The sequence below is a fragment of the Pavona decussata genome, unplaced genomic scaffold (assembly GCF_977016875.1).
Source record: "Pavona decussata unplaced genomic scaffold, jaPavDecu1.1 SCAFFOLD_28, whole genome shotgun sequence".
Classification (NCBI taxonomy): Eukaryota; Metazoa; Cnidaria; class Anthozoa; order Scleractinia; family Agariciidae; genus Pavona; species Pavona decussata.
The window spans coordinates 2,560,001-2,580,000 of record NW_028145451.1 but is presented as its reverse complement, the minus strand read 5'-3'; the positions used below and the strand labels follow the sequence as shown (position 1 = coordinate 2,580,000).

Sequence of the window (20,000 nt, the reverse complement as noted above, 5' to 3'; positions counted from 1 at the left end):
ACTTCGCGATGAGGCGAAAATTAAGTAAGTTTCAAGGTTTAAAATGCATCTTGGTATGTCAGGTATCGACTCGAGAGGAACATTGTGATGAAGCTTGGGTCTTTGTCTTAAATAACACGAAATAAAAAATCTGGGCAATCAATGCACGCGCTGACGAAAACCAAAGTTAGCGAGGCTTTGTTCACAAATTTGCATAATTCGCAACTGTTGAGAAAATGCTATGTTGTGGCGACTCGGTGAAAACATTGACTCAGGCTATCTTCAAATGATCATTTTACCTCATATTGCATTTGTCTGTTTCTCATTCTTGTTTAATAACGTGGTAGAAAGGGTCTGGACAAAAAAAAGAGCGTAATCAGAAAAGAAAATATTTGCCAAATTCTGGTGGGAAATTTGCATAATGCAAATCTCCCAAAAAAATCTTTCTGCAAAGGAATCTGATTGGAAAGGTTTTGTTCAGAGACTATTTGACCGAAACACTCCTTATAAAAGGAGTCAAAACAACGTTTAATAATCCGATTTCAACAAATAATTGTCGAATCTTTATAACCTTTAAATTATATTGTCAAACTGATACTCGCTACTGCGTTACCTGCGTCACGTCAGTAGCTGTCGATATGTCTTAAAAGATGCCCACAAACCAACTTGTGCTGCGAAATCACCATTTACAACAACTAGAAAAAAGAACTTTATTTTACTGGCATTTGAGCGGTTTTGATAAAAATAAGACGTTCACATGATACTGGAATACACGCTTGTCATTGAGTAGGAACGTTAGACATAGATCAGAGTCGTCGAAGTCAATATTATTAATTAAATAAAGTTTGTTTACTGGAATGCTTTTTCAAATAGCCAGTCCAACCTTTTTCAGTGGCCTTCCAAATAATGATCGCCCAGAAGCGAGTCATTAAACAAAACCCTTCTCTGTTCGTGTTCTTTGATATTTTACCTTGGCAAGTGACTGAAAAACAATTTAAGCCGGCACGCCATATTTTAACGTAAATACTGGTATGAAATTTCACACATACACGGATACACGCTTCAAAACCTGTGTGCCAATTTCCGTTTAACATAATAATAACCTACCTACAGTCCACATTGGCTGTAAGGCATGCATTTATCTTTGTTGAATGTCAACAACAGAAACACGGGTATCTCAGTGAGTCCCTGTCTACTGCCTTCATTACAGGTAGCCGAAGCTCTATGACCTTTGTTTGACCTTTATATTGTCATTTACGAACGTGTTTTGGAGTTGAAAATAAAGGGAATAAATTGAACAAAAATGGCTTACCTTGTCTCCTTGATCTCTTGCCAGTGTTTGTGCGCCATATATTGGCCATTTCAGTACGATTCCAGTGGGTTTGCTAAACATTTTCCTTGCTTTATATCCTGCTACATATGTCCCCAAAAGAACAATGCGGTCAGTATAAAATCTGAGTCGCGGACAAAGGACTGCGGACCACGGACTGGGTATAAAAAAGAAACTAAGGTAAGGGGAGGACTAAGGACTACGGGCTGGGTTTAAAGGAGAACTGAAGTCTGAAAATCATATCTTTCTTGTGTTCATTCTCAGTAAGTTTAAGATGTGTCAAATCAAGTTTCGGTAGTTGTTTTTGTCCCTTTATTTATTTATTTATTTACTTATTTATTTATTTATTTATTTATTTATTTATGATTTATTTATTTATTTATTTTTGGAAACAAACAAGGACTGGGAATAAAATAGTGCGGATCGACAGTGCAAACATAAAATCTTGCTTTATCTCAGCGAAACTGCTGGATTTTTAATACGCGCTGAAGAGAGCCGTCATTTTAGTCTTTAGCATTCACCTTAGGGTTCGATATGGTGAAAACTGGCGTGATTAAATGCGCAAAAGGTGATCAGCCAATGAGCCCACGTGCACAATCATGTAGATGTCGTACATAGACATGTATGCAGTAGACATTGCGTGTCACGGAGATACCCGTGTTTCTGTTGTTGACATTCTACAAAGATAAATACATGTCCTACAGCCAATGTAAACTGTAGGGCGTGCAGTCAGTCCATAGTCCGTAGTCCATAGTCCTCTATCCCAGTACTAACATTATTTCTATTCCGTGGTCCACAGTTCTTCCGCGTTGTTAAGATTGCAATTTATTTCAAAGAATACTATTGCTACCGAAGTGACCACGGTTTGGGGGATATATATCTATAGTAGGATACGTTATAGAGAGAATAAAATTTTCAGCGAACCGAAAACCCACTGGAATCGTACCGAAATGGCCAAAATATGGCACAAACCCTGGCAAGATATCCAGGAGACAAGGTAAGCAATTTTTGTTCAATTCATGCCCTTTACTTTCGACTCCAAAACACGTTCGTAAATTCCCATACAAACCCTTATAATTTACGCCATTGCGTAACACTCATCGTGACATGAAAATATAAAGGTCAAACAAAGGTCATAGAGCTTCGGCTACCTGTAATGAAGGCAGTAGATGTATGGAGTAGACATTGCGTGTCTACAGTGTCACTGAGATACCCGTGTTTCTGTTGTTGACATTCGACAAAAATAAATGCATGCCCTACCGCCAATGTGGACTGTTGGTAGAAACTAAGTTATTATTTTGTTAAACAGAAATTGGTACACAGGTTTTGAAAGCGTGTATCCTTGCATGTGTGATATTTCATACCAGTAATTACGTAAAAATATAGCGTGCCATCTGACATTGTTTTTCAGTCGCTTGCGAAGGTACAGTATCAAACAACACGAACAGAGAGTTTCTTTGACTGACCCACTTCTAAGTGATCATTATTTGGAAGGCCACTGAAGAAGGTTGGACTAGCTATTTGAAAAAGCATTCCAGTAAACAAACTTGATTAATTAAAAATATTCACTTACACCGACCCTATGTCCAACTTTCGCATCTCATTTGACAAGCATGTATCTTTTAAACGTGATTCAAGTGTCATGTGAACTTTTAATTTTATCAAAACCACTCATATGCCAGTAAATAAAGGTCTTTTTTCTAGTTGTTGTAAATGGCAATTTCGCAGCACAAGTTGGTTTGTGGGCATTATATTGTAAGACATATCGACAGCTACTGACGTGACGCAGGTAACGCAATAGCGAGTATCAGTTTGGCACTATTAATTTAAAGGTTAAGATCGATTCGACAATAATTGGTTGAAATCGGATTATTAAACGTTGTTTTGACTGCTTTTATAAGGAGTGTTTCGGTTAAATGGTCTCTTAACGAAACCTTCCCAATCAGATTCCTTTGCAGAAAGATTTATTGGGAGATTTGCATTATGCAAATTTCCCACCAGAATTTGGCAAATATTTTCTTTTCCGATCACGCACTTTTTTTTGTCCAGACCTTTTCTACCACGTTATTAAACAAGAATGAGAAACAGACAAATGCAATATGAGGTAAAATGACCATTTGAAGATAGCCTGAGTCAATGTTTTCACCGAGTCGCCACAACATAGCATTTTCTCAACAGTTGCGAATTATGCAAATTTGTTAACGAAGCCTCGCTAACTTTGGTTTTCGTCAGCGCGTGCATTGATTGCCCAGATTTTTTATTTCGTATTATTTAAGACAAAGACCCAAGCTTCATCACAATGTTTCTCTCGAGTCGATACCTGACATACCAAGATGCATTTTAAACCTTGAAACTTACTCAATTTTCGCCTCATCGCGAAGTCCTCAAAATGTCAATTTGTCAAAGAGCCATAAAACCATTTAAAGTTCTACAAAAGTTTACATAGGTCCCATTGATAGAAAGTAGGTGAGTTATGCTCTTATTCAAAACCGACTTCGTTTTCTAGCGTTGCGTACTGTTTCAACACAAGCGTATTGAACTTGGCTAATTTTGATTGAGATTTTTGCATAATTAATGAGCCAAAACCCGTTATTTCGTTTTCTCCAAAATTCTCGAAAACTAAAAATTTCCAGAACATTCAAATAAAATTTTCGAAGATAGTTCCCCAAAAGTAAACTTCAGACAAATTATCAAGAGTTTCGATTTTTCAAGCTTGGCCAGCGATTCTCGAAAGGTACAGTCAGGCACTCTTAAGAGCCTTGAGGACCTTTCACCGAAAATAATCAAGAGCCATCTCTATAAAACATAGTAATACGTTGTTCACTCTAAAAATCGTAGTGGAAAAACTATAAAGTGTTTTACAGAGGACTCAAATGTTTACATACTTTGTAAAAGAATCTCTCAATTTTAAAGCATGTACCTACAGTCGAATCATTAGGTTGGCCAAAAATGCAAACAATTAATCGAAACTAATCTTGCTTGAATCCACAGCCTGTAGTACACCAAATCAACTGGGAATTTAAGGATTTATTGAGAGGATGGCTGAATCCTTCCTTGCGCTGTTAATCTTTTCAGTAATTCCCTTAACCCATCAAAGTGGGATACGCCAATCAGACTGTTATAGAGAATCAATCACTGCCAGATTCGAAACAAAAAAGGGAACTGCTATTCCGCAGTTAGCAGTTATCTGTCGCCTGGATGGTGGTCAAAGGACTGAATTACCGTTTGATATCAGCGAACTTCTTAATGTCGCAGGAGTTAATAACAACAAGACCTTTTTTGATATGTCTGTCTACGTTGGATGCTCGTCACCAATATTGCTGAGTTTCACCAATCAACGCAATGCTGTTAACAAAACCTTTTTGCTGGAATTGAGAATCGGGTATGAATGCAGAATGTCGATGCAAAATCTTGCTGTCTGGGCCAAGGCAACCTACCTGTGGTCATTAGCCTTTCAAGGTAGTAAACGTAGCCTAATGGATTCATTTCAAGATAATGAAGGTTTTGCAAGCGACTTTAAAGATATTGCTTACCTTACAACAAACATCATCCCAAGTATGTTTACTAACCCAAAGATTGTCTGGCCGAGCATGGCTGTTTTAAGACTTTATAGTATGTCAATGAAGACGATTCCGTCATATTGGAAAACTACAATGCCCCATCTGCAACAACTTTTTTTGTTTAGGAGCAGCGTAAAAGAGCCACCAGAATTTCCATGGAATAACTCCACACTTGATCTTTTCCATGGCTTGAGATGGCTCATCCATAATTCCTATTCTTTGCCTCTATATTGCGAAAGAAACCCTTATGTCCGTGCACTGATTCTGGATTACAATCACATCGAAGATTTATCGTCTTATATTTTTCGCGGATTCATGCGCTATCTTGGTCTTAGACGAAATGGATTAAAAGCACTTGGACCATCATGTTTCAGCAACTTGGAGGGACTAGAGGAGGTAGACCTTTCTTCTAACAAGTTGGTATCGTTACCTGAAACTCTGTTTCACGGATTAACCCCTTTGCGATACATTTCCCTTGATTTCAATTACCTGTCATTTCTTAAGCCGCAATTATTTCAAGGCTTGAAAAACGTAAAAAAAATTGACTTGAATAATAACAACCTTAATTATATTCCAAAGGGATTGTTCAGCTCGCTCAACACACTGGAGGTCCTCAATCTAGAGAACAATACGATCGCATCAACTGACGAAAACCCATTTCCACGTCACTCTGCGTTGCGAGAGGTTCTCCTAAAAAACAACCATTTGTCTGCCATTCCCAGTTGGATATTTCGCCTCAGTAAAATAGAGGTAATCGATCTATCATTCAACCGAATCACAGGGCTTCAAGGTCTTACCAAAGCAATGAATGGGATAACACCTCCCTCCCAAATGTATCGACGCCATGTAAGTTTAAATTTGGAAAACAACAATATCACGACGTTAGGACGTTCCTGGCCGTTTATAACAAAATTTGCTTCTTTGAACTCAAGGTTTCGGATTCAGATTAAGTTGACTGGAAATCCACTAACCTGTGACTGTGTGATGTCGGTTTTCGTAAAGGGAATTAAGCTGTCTGCCCTGTTTAATCGAGAAATGCGACTACAGGTTTATTCCTGGCAATGTGGGTCGCCACATGAACTACAAAACAAATCGATTCTGGAGATTAGAGAAAATCAGTGGATGCATAAGGAGGAACCAGAAAACTGCCCTGCTGAATGCGTTTGTCGAAAACGTTGTTCAGATGAAATTATTGTTGTCAATTGTGAGGGAAAGAGTCTTGCAGAAGTACCAAGCTCAATGCCACAAGGTCTGATTGAACTCAACTTAAAAAACAATGAAATCAAAGACATTCCTCCATATCCTTATTTGATAAATGTGACTGTTTTGCAGTTGACAAACAACAAAATTGACGAACTACGACTGCCTACTTTAAAAAAACTAAAACATACCCAGATTCTGCTGATTGATTCTAATAAACTGAGAAGTCTACCAAGGGAAGTTGAAACTATGAATTTTACAACATTAGCTCTGGATCAAAATTTGTTTAAATGCGACTGCACGACTAAATGGATGAAGCACTGGCTACTTAGAAACGAGCGGCAAATAAACAATGTTGAGAAGGTGCTTTGTACATCAGGCCAAACCCTTGGACACCCAATGTTAACTTTGTCAGATGATGAGTTCATTTGTTCGCCTGATAACATTGAGGAGAGGAGCTTTTTCACAGGAAACATTTTGGCTGCTATTCTTGGTGGTCTGCTTCTCTTAATAATGATTGTTGTGATCCTGCTTTACAAGTACCATGGAGAAATTAAGGTCTTCATGTTTACCCACTTTAACTGGCACCCTTTTGATCGCATAGATGACTCCGATCCAACCAAGATATATGATGCCTTTATATCGTACAGTGGAGATGATCATCAATGGGTCGTGGAAACGTTACAACAAAGATTGGAGAACCACGATCCTCCTTATAAACTATGCTTTCACTACCGCGATTTTCGTGCTGGAGCACCAATCGTGGAAAACATTCTGAAAAGTGTGGATGAAAGCAAGCGCATGCTGATGGTGCTCTCTCCCAGCTTTGCCAGGAGCGCGTGGTGCTTGTTGGAGTTTCGCGCTGCTCATCGTAAAGTGATAGAAGATCGCATGAATTACCTCATAATTATTCTGTTGGATGATGTAAACATGGCTGAGTTGGATGAGGAAATAAAGCTGTACATGCGCACTAATACCTATGTGAGTTACAGTGACACGTGGTTTTGGCAAAAGTTGTTTTACGCGATGCCACAGCAGGCGGAAAGAGAATCGATGGAAGTTGGAAATGTGGAATCAATCGAAAGCATTAGCGCAAATCATATTAACTCTGTCCAAACATTAGAAGACCGAGGATTGAATATTAATACTTCGGATACGTTGTCACTTGTTCAGAAGTAAGCAAAATTTCAAGAAATTATACTGTTCTTGGGCTTTGTAGAAATGGACGAAAGCGACATTTTGTAATTTTATTTTTTTTCTGATTTTTGCTTTAAATTGTATCAATTTTTGCTCAGAGTGGTGCCTGTGTACCTAAAAAATGTTTGCTGGTTAGTTTTATCTTCGTCAATTTAAACGAAAGTCATTTTTTCATGAATATTAGCTATTCGGGAATCAATAATATTTTTTTCCATTAAAAAACAATAAAGGGACAACTAAAGGATTCTTTACATACAGAAAAAGAAAGAGCAAACTGTAAAGCAATATCTTCAAAATCTGCCTTGCAAAGGAGTCTTATTATAGAAATTAAAATTATAACTTAAACGATTCTTGGGGAATTGGTAACCGTTTGTAATGAATAAGCAATTTTAGGAACTATTTTACTGATATTCATTGGCGTATGAGCAAATTATTTTTGAGGGGGTCTGAAGTAAAGTTTCCAAAAAAAAAAAAAAACTCTTTTTTGCCAATGGTGCACTAGGTCCGTTAGACGTCGGGACTACGCGACTCCTATTCATGACTGAGAAATGGCGAGAAAGAGGTTTTCCTGCACGAGAACATCTTGGTCCCCTGCCTGTTCCTTTCAATTAGCCTATTGCAATAGCTATTGTGAATGTTGTGTTGGGCAGAGGACTTGGTTGAGATCCAAGTTTTATCATATTTATAAATTGACAACTATCCACCGTACCAAAAGAGCACTGTAATATTATACATTTGACCAAGTTTGGTGATGTTAAGTTGTATAGTAATCACGTTATGGAACTCAAAACATGGTTCAAAATCCATGCTAATGTCTTTAATTTTGAGACGGCGTCCCACAAAACCATATAAACTCTCAAAATGTCCTTATTTTTGTGATATCCTTAAACAAAATTGATAAACGTCGTTATTTTCTACTCAGTTACTTTAAAATGGTAGCTATCTGACAGGATTTTACAGGGTTAACAAAAATGAGCAACTTTATAAGATTTTAATTGTATGGTTTTTTGTGTGACGCAGTCTCTAAATTAGAGAGCTTTGTATAGACTTCAAACCATGTTTCAAGATCCATAACTTGGCTGTTATTCAACTTAACACCACCATACTTGGTCAAATAGCTAATCTTAACGTTATCTTTTATCTGAAATTGTCAATTTACAAATCAGATAAAATGTGCAACTCGACCCATTCCCCTATTCAACCTCGAAGTGGCCTATAGTTGTATAATAAGATCAACTATTCGCTTTGAAGTTTTTGGCTTATGTTATGGCTGTTACATGTTAGTGATAGTTTGTACAGTCTGCTAAGGCTTGTTATACCCAGTATCCTTACCAGGTATCCAGATAGAAGGGAGAGAACGAAAGATAACTTACGACGAGAGATAAGTCCATCACACTGAAACGAATTCATCGTCAGCCATGTTTTTATTTTCCCTAGCCGCTGATCAGTTCATTTATTGGCTCAAGCTGCCATTATAAATTTGTCGCCAAGTGAAGAAGTGATCAGTACTTCCATTTTTTTTTGACCAGCAGGCGTTTTCTATCCTCCAACTTGAAACATTAATCAATTGAATTGAGATTCTGTTTCCGATAGAAATAAAAAAAGGTTATATCCTACAACTACATTCCTCCACCTTTTGCAACCAATCTTTTTCAATAACCTCACATTTGTTCTGAATCTAACGAAAAAAAATCATTTAAGTTCAGAAACAGAAAACTTCTGGTGGTCAAAAAGCTGGCAACACTGATCAAAGAGTGTTTGATCCTGCCGGGAAAACCGCAATCTCGTCCCCAGAGTTCTCAGGCTTTTTGGTAAGGGGGTGGGCGCCAGGAGAGACTCTGGAGACTTCGAAAAAATTTACACTTTTTGATTGGCTGGACTCTCGGTATGAGATTGGGAAAACCGCGAGAAATTTAAAGTGGCCTTGAGCCAAAAAACGAACTGCTCAGCGGCCAAGGAAACAAAATTGGGGGGCAGTGAATTCGTTTTAATGTGATGGACTTAAAATAACTCGCTACATGAAGCTTTAACGAAACTCTTCCAGTCTGTTTCATAATGATTAAATTAGTAAGAGTCATTTTTCGTGCTAGATAAATTTTAAAGCGATAGTTATCTTATTTCTTTGTTTGTTGCTAGCATTCGTTGATGACATTTTTTGCATTTTCGATGGAAATATGGCCGTGTTAGTCGAATATCACAACTTTCACGCCTTATTTGTGGAACAAACTCTGAATTGCGGCAAAATGGTTTAACAGATTTCCACTGATGATGGATGGAACTTTCCACTGATATGTGCAAGAGCCTGTGAGTACGAGCCATAAGTACATCGATACAGCCAACACGATCAAAACAGATATTACATATTAAGTTGAACTCTTAAAAGGAAGTTCAATTTATTTTTACACAAAACATTCTCGTGGCCTTTAAGATTTTTGCAATCCAATATTAAAAGCTTCCGGTGTGCCAGTGTTTAGAGCCTGTGAGTACGAGCCATAAGTACATCGATACAGCCAACACGATCAAAACAGATATTACATATTAAGTTGAATTCTTAACAGGAAGTTCAATTTATTTTAAGAGAAAACATTTTCGTGGCCTTTAAGATTTTTACAATCCAATATTAAAAGCTTCCGGTGTGCCAGTGTTTGACCTAAGCTCCTCGTAAAATAAATATTCAAAACACGTAAACTACAGTAAAACAGACCCATACGGAGAAAGCGTATAACGACTGAAACTTTACCAAGATTCAGCCTTCTCATCTAATACCGGTTTCATTTCTTGAGCCTAGAACTAGCGCGAATGTCGAAAAGAATTCTTACTCTTACCGCTTGCAATTTAACAAAAAAATCTGTGGAGGCATTTTAAGGATATCTCGACTTATGCAAAACAGGAACTATTTCACTGATCTGGGCTTTATTTTAACCGTTTTCAAACATAAATGTCTTAAGAGCGCTCCCCAGGAACTTTCACCTACGACCATGCAAGATAGAAAAATCGAAAATCGCCAAACTTTGTCATAATAAAGGACTACTAAAACCATTTGTAGAAAGACATGTTTCAGTTTGTTTCGATAATTGTTTTACCTTCAAAGTGACTTTTTCATTTTGGTGGCCTGTGAGCGGGTAAAACCGACTTAAAAGTGTCACTTGTATGGGCCGCTCGTCTTGAAATTACGAAGGAGTAACATAAAAATCGAAGCAATTGAACATAAGTAAACTAAATCCCTCACACTTTCACGCTGTCAAATGTACATTCAATGTGATCCAGAATTTTTGGCCAAATTTTAAAAATTAACCGTTTCTAGCGGAATTACAGCATGCCAAAATAATGTAAAATTCAACCGCAAAAAAAGCATCCTGGTACATGGCTTTGTCAACCAATACTATATTCATCGGAATAAGCAATGTTTCGTGTACGATTTGATGAAATAAAATTTTTGGGTAAATGAAACGATAAATTTTTGGAGCGCTATTTGAACATGCTATTTATCATCAAAAGTTGACCTTTTGACCTTTAAAGGAGGCAAGCTATTTTCACATCACACTCGCTAATTTTGATTTTTCTAACAAACAATTCAAAACTCTGGGTATTCTTTCATAGCAAAATGTTCAATAAAGTCAATCGCTAGAATTGCGACAGGTTTAACGTTAGTAAATATGATTTTAGTTACGAACACGTAATTTGGTTTAGGGCTACAACATCGACAAATTTGCATATAAATTAGTTCGTTTTGATTTCCACATAGAATATTTTTATTTACGTTAACTTTACTAAACAAATTAAATCACAAACAAGGTTAGTCGTTACTTTAACTGATTATATGGCTTATTGTACCTTAAAAATCCTTTTCACAAGAAGAAAAGACGAGTTTGCTTCTAGCCGCCAAACGACCATTGAACCTCTTCACTGTCACGCAATATACGCTTTCAGTCAAAACGTGCGTGACCGCGGGGCAAATGACCGTTCAGATAAAGCAAACGTCTTGTTGAATGTTGTATCTTCACTTACAATAAATGAAATTGAATTTAAACGTGTCTGAGTTTCCGAATGTAAAAGTTTCTGACGTTGGCGCAACGATCCGCAACTCGTTACATTTGGTAGCGTTCGTGCATTGGTCCCGTCCATCCTCCAAGACGTTTCGAGCCATCCGGCCTAACGTGAATGCAGCTCGGACAGCTCAGCCAAACTCCAGTTCCTTCAATGAGTCCAAAAAATACAGGAACTTTTGAAAAGCCTTACATTATTAAAAAAAAAATAGCCGGTACAAACTCATAGCATGAGGTAAATGGGTACCAAGCACTTTTCTTTTCCGTGTGCGCGCGCGTAGAGTCACACTATGAAAGAGGGCGGGAAAATCCTGTGTTAAAAAGGGCAAAAAGGTAAGGGAACAAAAAGGGAATTACAGGTTATATGTAAAAAATGAACCACTTCTATCAGTTCATCAGCTTCGTAAAAACTGAAAGCTGTCCAAATACAACACATTTTCCAATTTATTCTGTTTGATTCCAGGATAACTTCAAGAAATGGAATATTAAAAAAAAAATGTTACTACACAAATCATGTGCTTTAATTAATCTATTACACAACGAAGTCTTCCTATTTTAAATGAATAATGGAGACGAAATTTTCAATTTTTCATTTTCCATCCCGCAAGCCAATCAAGGATACGAGAGCGAAAGAAAACGCAAGTGCGCGCGAGTGTCTGCATTGTTGAAATCGCTCCCTTTCATGCTCTAAACATGGAGGGAGGGAGATCCTAGCACTAGGAAGATCCTAGAGGGCGGATCATCCTAGCGCCATATGTTTTCTCTATTCAGTTTACATGCAAAAAGTTGCACTTGGCCCTAGCGCTAGGTTCTTCCTAGAGATAGGAGCTTCCTGGCTGAGAGATAGGAAGATCCTAGAACTAGGAAGATCCTTGCACCATGTAAACAACTTTCGCTCGGAAGATCTTAGTACTAGGGACAAAAAGAACAAACATGGCGGCAGCCGGGCGTTCAGCTGCTCAAGGCCGACAGTTATTCTTTTTTCCTTCTCCACTTGGTAACAACTTCGGCCGAAATTTCTGCATGCAAACAAACAGAAAGTTTTTTCGCCTTCTCGGATCTTCTTAGTGCTTGGATCTTCCTTCCTCCATGTAAACGGCCCCTTAATCAGCGAAACGAGTGACTTGTGTAATTTAAAGTGCGCGAAATTCTGAATTTTGATGTCAGTTAGTGTATCCAAAATGTCTGTTCTCGCCATGTCCTGTCTTACACAACTGGTTGAATACTTTTTTTTTTACCTATGAAGGAAAGTTTTGTTTTTCTCATTTAACTTATTGCGACGGCCACATGATATTTCAGTTCTTTTGTTCATTGTTCGTAATCACGCGCTATGACATGTACCGATGTCTGAATTTGGTCCCATCCGAAATCACTACCATGTGCATTTGGTAGAACACTTATTCCTGTGCTACACCGTGCTGACGAGAGCCAACCAGCTCGAAAGAGCTGTCCACGGTTGCCGCATTCTGTTGATTCTCGGTTTGGTCTCCATCATGTCTCTGTCGTATTAAGTTTTCTACGCAGTCCGATCAGCTTTGCAGAAATTCGACTCATAAATATTTTTTCACTGATTGTATTTGTCGTTAAAGCATTAAAGAGTGACGTTGTGCGTTGATCCAATGAGTGGTAGGGCTCAGGCTTGTGTGTATACTAAGAAATATCAAGTCACTCGTGGAATATTTCAAGAAGTACCACTTGAAAGCATTGCATAACTAGTATGTATCTGACTGCATGGTTCGCCCCCTGCATAAGCTATATACTATAACGTAGGTATGTGCAGCACCAATAGGTATGGTTTTTGAACCGTTTTGGTGGTACATATTGTAACCAATTTGGTCTGACAGCATGAGCCTGAAAACGGGAATGGATCCAAGAAACCAAGTCTGAAAATGGATATGAGTTTTAGACGACAGTTCTGAAAAAGGGTACCCAATCATTTGATATTTTGGTCTGAAATAGGGACAAGGTTTAGAGAACTGAGCCGCACACCCGAACCCCCATGGAGGGCTCGTCGGGGATACGCGATGCACAGTTAGGAAATAAATTCAAGTTGGGACACTACTTTAGAAACTGGCTACTTGGTAGGACGGGGTCATCTCAGAGTCGAGGTCATTTCGGGGTCAACTTGTGGATCGATTCGGGGTTGAGGATCATTTCGGGTACCCAACTGAGGTCACGCGCAAAGCAGGTGGCATACATGTTGGCCTGCAGAACAAGCGTTATCATCATCATCATCATCATCATTTATTTTTGTGTGCTTTTTTAGGTGAGCGGAAGTAAGCACGAGGCTATTGCGGAACTCGAGTGACGCACAAAGGGAGGGGGACAAAAAAAATTTTGCGCCTTTCTCGTCGCGCCTCGTTCTCGCTTCGCGCTTGCCTCCACACACACACACACACACACACACACACACACACACACATACTCACCTTTGGCAACTTGTGAGGTCTGTGTTTCCATACACCTCTTATGAGGACCCCCCTTTCTATTGGAGGTATCAAAAAAAAAATATGGATGTTTGGTAGCTTATTTGCCCACCTCTTTAAACACTTGATTAGACTTTAGGAAATTTCAAATTTTTTTGTGGGGTCTTTGTTATGAGGACCTGCCCATTACTCAACTTTGAATACTTATGGGTACTACTTGCCATACAATTCTTATGGGGACATACTCACCTAACTTGTGAGGTCTGTGTTTCCATAGTGATACCCTACTTGCGAGGACCACCTCTTCTGATGCGGAAGAAGAAGAAGAAGAAGAAGAAGAAGAAGAAGAAGAAGAAGAAGAAGAAGAAGAAGAAGAAGAAGGCTGTTTGGTTGCTTGTTTGTTATAAGTCAAGACATTTGCTTCCTCGGGTTTCACTTACCCCCCTCTGACTACTTAACGGGAATTTTAATTCTTGCTAAACTTATGGGGACATGATATTACACGACTACTTATGGGGACTACTTGCCGAACTTATGGGGACATGATAGTTACACAACTACTTATGGGGACTACTTGTCAAACTTATGGGGACATGATACTTACACAACTACTTATGGAGACTACTTGCCAAACTTATAAGAGGACGTGCCAATAAACAACTACTTCTACTAATGGGATTATTTGCCATAGCTGAGCTATTGATTTTCTTCATTGAAGGGCACGTGTTTGCATGGAAACCAACCTATATTGTCTCTTTGTGTCTGTTTGAAAGGCCAATAAGGTTGAAGATGATACCAAGGTTCTTATTATTTCAGCCACATCCCATCTCATAATCACAAGAAATCTGATTATCTAAACAAAATAACAAAAAAATGCTACATTTAGTTTGCATTGGAAACATCGACACTTGATTTTGAACACATGAGGAGCACAATAATAATAGACTGCTGGGTCAAAGGGGGGAGGAAGATGCATGACAAATATAGGGACCATGGAATAAACTAATATTGGAAAGAGTGTTATACTTACTGACAATAATAATAATAATAATAATAATAATAATAATAATAATAATAATAATAATAATAATAATGATGATGATGATGATGATGATGATAATCATAATTACCTATCACTGGATGAGGCTGAGTATGACCCGAAGAATTATAAAGATTGAGGAGTTTTCCAGTACAAATCCTTCTAATCTTACTTTTGAGATATATGGATAAAAATTTACGGGTAATTAACCTACTTTAAATATGCTCTCTCAGTTCCTAAGACCTTGTAACAAAACTTTCCAAAGGAGAACTGTTTTTGATCGGAAAGTTGATCATGTGACCAGCTATTGCAAAAGGCCTATTAGTGACAATTTATACTTTCTTATAACTGCCTTAGCACATTCCTTCACTTCAAATCGACTGTCCGCCCAGCCCTAGCTTCGCGAGGTTTTGAGAGTCACATATTTGTAGCATATTTTAAACTTTAAAAAGATTAGGTTTTAAGATTCTTGGAAAAAGGAAAACTGTAATACATTTTGTTGAAACACCAATTTGTTTATGAGAGAACTTCTAAAGACTTTATTTCTGAACAAAAAAAGCAATGAGATAGGATCCCCTTTCCTACAGTGTGCACGGCCGGTGAGACCAGTTCCTAGACACTGCCTTCCTTTGAGACCATCATAGGTAATCCAATGTGGATCATCAGAGGCGTGCAGCCTGTCATGGGAGAATTTTGGGGGGCTTTGGTAGAATCTAATATGGCAGCCAAGCTCTTTCTGGAAAATCCTCCTTCTGATCAAATAAGCCAGTTTTTCGGAGAAAAAAGCGAGGAGTACATGTCTTGTACAGAAAACGACACGGAGTTGAGGGATATTTCATGCTTTTTTGCTGAGTTCGAAGCAGCAGTAGGAGTCATCGAAGAGAAATACAACGTTTAGTGGTCGAAATCCAGACTTGCAAAAGTTGATTCCCATCCAAGGAATGGTCAAAAAGGACACTGAAAAAGCTTCACGAAAAGGTAATTAGAAGACTGCGCTCAAAACCAACTTTAGCGACACCATGGAGAGGAGATTTCACTATGAACATTTCCTGAGAAGTTTTTGATTTGATTTACCATAAAATTGTACTGTTTCATTCAATGGGGGATCAGATTGCAACAATACGCTGTCTCAGTACACTCAGTCTTGATTATTACAGTTTTTTCATGGTCATACCGTTGAGCTTTTGATGTGCAGGAGTATGTAGGAAGAAGTTGTCTGTCATTGTGGTTCCAGTTGCTATTACAATTTAATTAATTGTGAATGTTCCACTGCAGGAGACTAACATTATTGTCTAATATAAATACATTGTATGAACAGACTTTATGTTCCAACATCCATAACATATGTTCCCCTGTTAAGAAAAGTTTATTTACAGTGGACGACTCTACACTTAGACAACAGAAGATCCATAACCAGGATTAACAGTAACAAAAAGTAAATGTTCTCTGGTGAAAACATTCGTACAAAAAAACTAAGCTTTGAACAACTTGTAACTTTTCTGCCCCATTGTCCAATGGGCCCAAATTGTTAAATTCTGGTTTAAAAAAATTCAAAAATGTAAGTTTAGAGAAAAATTTATAGTTGTAGTTTAAATCTGTCATGATCAGATTTTTGTATTTCTAATTTTATGCTGGGAGGTTTCAATTTCAGAGATGCAATTACGACCAGGCTGATTACCGAAGTTTGTGCCGTGTTGCGTAAAACTATGGGCACTCCCTTCTAATATCACAGCAAGCTGGCAAAATGCACTGCTTCCATTGTTTTTAAAACCACACCCATTTTAAATTCTTGTGCAAAAAATACAAAATGTATGTTTATAGAAAAAAGTCTTGTTGCCAACTACAACATTAAGGGGGTAGGATACGTGAGTAGTCATGACACCTGCATGTTGTAGTTTAAATCTGTCATGATCAGATTTTTGTATTTCCAATTTTATGCTGGGAGGTTTCAATTTCAGAAATGCAATTATGACCAGGCTGATTATTGAAGTTTGTGCCGTGTTGCGTAAAACTATGGGCACTCCCTTCCAACATCACAGCAAGCTGGCAAAATGAACCACTTCCATACCCATTTTTAACTCGTAAATGCGACCATGCACAATGAACGAGTGATAGCAATGGTGGGTTTTTCACTAGGTTGGTTGGCTGATTTGGTTGTTGACTTTCAAGCATTCGCAGTGAAAGTGCGGTGTCTTGAATTCAATCAGTGAAGTGTTGGCATGAACTTTGAATAAAAAAAGAAGTGAAAATTTGTTTCAAAAAACATCAAAATAATCTTATTCAATCTGTAGATAAAAATTTGACAATTATTTTAGTGCAAGAATGGAGATTTTTCATTTAATATGAGCAAAGTTATAAGTTTTCCCGTTTTTCCACAAAGTGCGGAGTCTTAAATTGAATGAGTGAAGTAATAAATAAACAACACCCGAAAATTTGTTCCAAGGCGCATCAGAATAACCTTACACAATATGTAGGGAATAAGTTTAGAATCATTTTTATAGTACACGTATGGTTATTTCTTGTTACATGATCAGGCAAAGATATGACTTCTTTTAGCTTTCAAGGTAGTGTATGTAGCCATCTTAATTTCAATTAAAATACTGATTCGTCATCTGCATTAACGAGTTGGCTCACAGGAGACTTTGATTTAAAGATAAATTATTTCAAATGTTGTTAACACTTTGATTATCTGATCAATTTACATGATTTTGAGGACACCACAGTGGTTTTCTATGGATATTTTAAAACCAAAGCGAGTCTTTGACATGTTTATTAAACCTGCTGTTACAATTAAGTTAAACAACTGGAAATGTTTAATAGTTGGTGTTGTGGAATAACAAATTGGCATAAGCTTCAGCAGAACAAAATTACACCGATTGCTAATCATGTAGCAACTTCATTTTGAAACCCGAACTAGAAGCAACTGTAATACATGTAGCTTGTTTAGCAGACAGAGATACACGGAAGGTTTTGTTTTCTGGATTTGTCCTACCACCGAGCAGCAATTCTTAGTGATTTTTGTCAAGCAGCTGCAATACCGATTTGATAAATTTTGGAAGCTGCAAATGCAAATTTTCTGTAAAATCATATACCGGCCGCCCTGAATGAACTTCTACATGGTTCATAAAGAGAGAGCTGACGCTTCGCTGAAAGCTACCAATTGTAACCTTAAGTATCATTATTGGCTAATGCTTGTTTTCTGAAGGCTGCACTGGTTGCTTAGGAGAAAAGGGCCAGTTGGTTATTCAAAAACAGTGGTGCCATCGCTTAGGGTAGATGTCACTTAAAGGATCTTTTTAACACAGGGCTTATAATAAGTCACAGATTTCACAATGATGGTCACTTTTAGGAGTGATCACAAACAGTGCTTTGTGTAGTTCTGTAGTGGCAAAGTCATGCTGCTCACATACATAATAATTTTTAGGTCAACTTACTCTAAGAGCTCTGAACTCCACAGTCTTGATATGGAATCACACCCTCAGCATGAATACTGTTATTTGGATCCTTGGAACAAACTTTCTTTTTGGCAAGCAGTTGATGCTCTAAAAAGAGATAGAGAATCACACCAGAAATTAACTTACCCTATAAATCCCCCCACTGGGTGGGGAATTGCAGAAAAACAACTCATGCTTATATGCATCTCATGAATAAACAAGAAAATAACAGTGGAGCAAATCTTGTTATGTTCTTTTTACATGTAAGCACAGAATCAATTTTCCACAATCCCACACCTCCTTCTCTTAGGGACTTGACCAATTACAAAAGAAGAAAAAAAGAAACCTTACTAGAGACCCAATAAATTTTTAATAACGATTAGGCTTACAAGCTAGGTGACATAACTTATTCAACACATTCCACCATTAGCCATTCGCCGAGATCTCGGCAGCGATCTCGGCCGAGATCTCGGCGGCCAAAAACGCGCCGAGATCTCGCCCGCGATCTCGGCCGAGATCTCGGAAAAATTTTCACAAGGGTAAGCAAACCACTGCCATAACTTACACTCTTTATTCTTCAAACCTTATTAACATTATAATAACTTCCACTTGGCATCACTTGGCATGCACTTAAAAACCATCCCAGAGGAATTCTTCACATATTGACAACTTACAGTGTAGGTCCAGTGGTTAGAAGTTACATTGTCTAATTCCAGACATGTAAAATCAGCTAGATCAAGAGGATTGTCACCTCCAAACAACTTATTAAATATTTTTTTATTATATTATATAACTACTGCTGGGAGACTGGGGGTAAAATAAAACTGTGCTCTGCATGCATGTCTAATTCGGAGACTCAGGACCCCATACCAAAGAAAAACATTTTAGATGTGCTGATGTGCTCATTTCCCTACCATGTGATGTGACAAAAACCAGAGACATAATTGAACCTTTTAAGTAGTGGATATATGATATCAAAACTGGCATGCACATTTTTAAAAGTGCACTTGAATTCTAATTTAAGCATGCCTTTATAATCCATACCTATTGAGCATGCACCTTTTCCAGGGATGGAACAGCTTAGAAGAGCAGGATAAGTGGAACTTGCAGAATAATAATTTATTTCAGACTGAGAATCTTCACTTTCATACCCACACTGGCACTATCAGAAACAAGATCCTATCAAAAACCAATTAAAACAAACATTGTCAACAAACATGGCACTGTAAAGATGGTGGGTTTGATGGTTGGGCTTGATAGAGTTTCTGCCTCTCTCATTCAGTATTTCCCTTGAACATTTCGCCTTCAGTCAGCTTCAAAAGGCTAAGCACAAGATTTTAAAGAGATCTACGTGTATACAGTATTTGATACATATTACAATGCATCAACAATCTCGGGGACAATCTGGCTTTTTAATACCAATTCACTAAAGCACTTAAATCTGAAAATGTTACAAAATGACAGTACACACTGCCCTTACCAGATCATTAAAAAAGCCATGCATTTTCCTTTCCTTGAATTTGACTCCTAAACTTTGTTTCTGAAGAAAGATATGGTAATTAATATCAGTGTAATTCCTTTTTGTCTCATGTCATTTGATGTTTGTTTGTTTGTTTCATTTAATGTCGCACCTGAGGATTGCTGAGAACAACACAGTCAAGGTCTTTTTCCATATCAAATCAACCGTGATCATTCGGATTGTTTTCTTTTATTTAATCCCTTCAAAGTTAGAGTTTTTTTTTTTTTGAGGTTCTACCACAGTACGTACCATCAAATGCTGCTCTTTGCA

At 37.8% G+C, this 20,000-nt stretch overlaps 2 protein-coding genes and 1 long non-coding RNA gene across 4 annotated transcripts in view; 1 reads left to right on the top strand and 2 right to left on the bottom strand.

Moving 5' to 3' along the window:
- LOC146485100 (protein toll-like) overlaps positions 1–8,842 on the top strand; it is a 13,933-nt gene extending 5,091 nt beyond the window's left edge. For both annotated transcript variants that reach the window (XM_085104043.1, XM_085104042.1), the window contains one exon: positions 4,301–8,842. In XM_085104043.1, the coding sequence (XP_084960169.1) occupies positions 4,348–7,248 (2,901 nt within the window). In that variant the 5' untranslated portion in view covers positions 4,301–4,347 and the 3' untranslated portion in view covers positions 7,249–8,842. The remainder of the gene's footprint in view (positions 1–4,300) is intronic.
- Positions 8,843–13,024: 4,182 nt separating this feature from the next.
- Positions 13,025–20,000, bottom strand: part of LOC146485098 (uncharacterized) — a 12,274-nt gene continuing 5,298 nt past the window's right edge. Inside the window, exons 2-4 of the mRNA XM_085103728.1 lie at positions 13,988–14,044; positions 13,692–13,797; positions 13,025–13,163 (exon numbers count right to left, since the gene is read on the bottom strand). Of these exons, the coding sequence (XP_084959854.1) occupies positions 13,025–13,163; positions 13,692–13,797; positions 13,988–14,044 (302 nt within the window). The remainder of the gene's footprint in view (positions 13,164–13,691; positions 13,798–13,987; positions 14,045–20,000) is intronic.
- LOC146485099 (uncharacterized) overlaps positions 19,256–20,000 on the bottom strand; it is a 2,358-nt gene continuing 1,613 nt past the window's right edge. The window contains exons 1-3 of the long non-coding RNA XR_014863500.1: positions 19,980–20,000; positions 19,692–19,751; positions 19,256–19,390 (exon numbers count right to left, since the gene is read on the bottom strand). The exon at positions 19,980–20,000 is cut by the window's right edge and continues 1,613 nt beyond it. This is a non-coding gene — a long non-coding RNA (uncharacterized LOC146485099). The remainder of the gene's footprint in view (positions 19,391–19,691; positions 19,752–19,979) is intronic.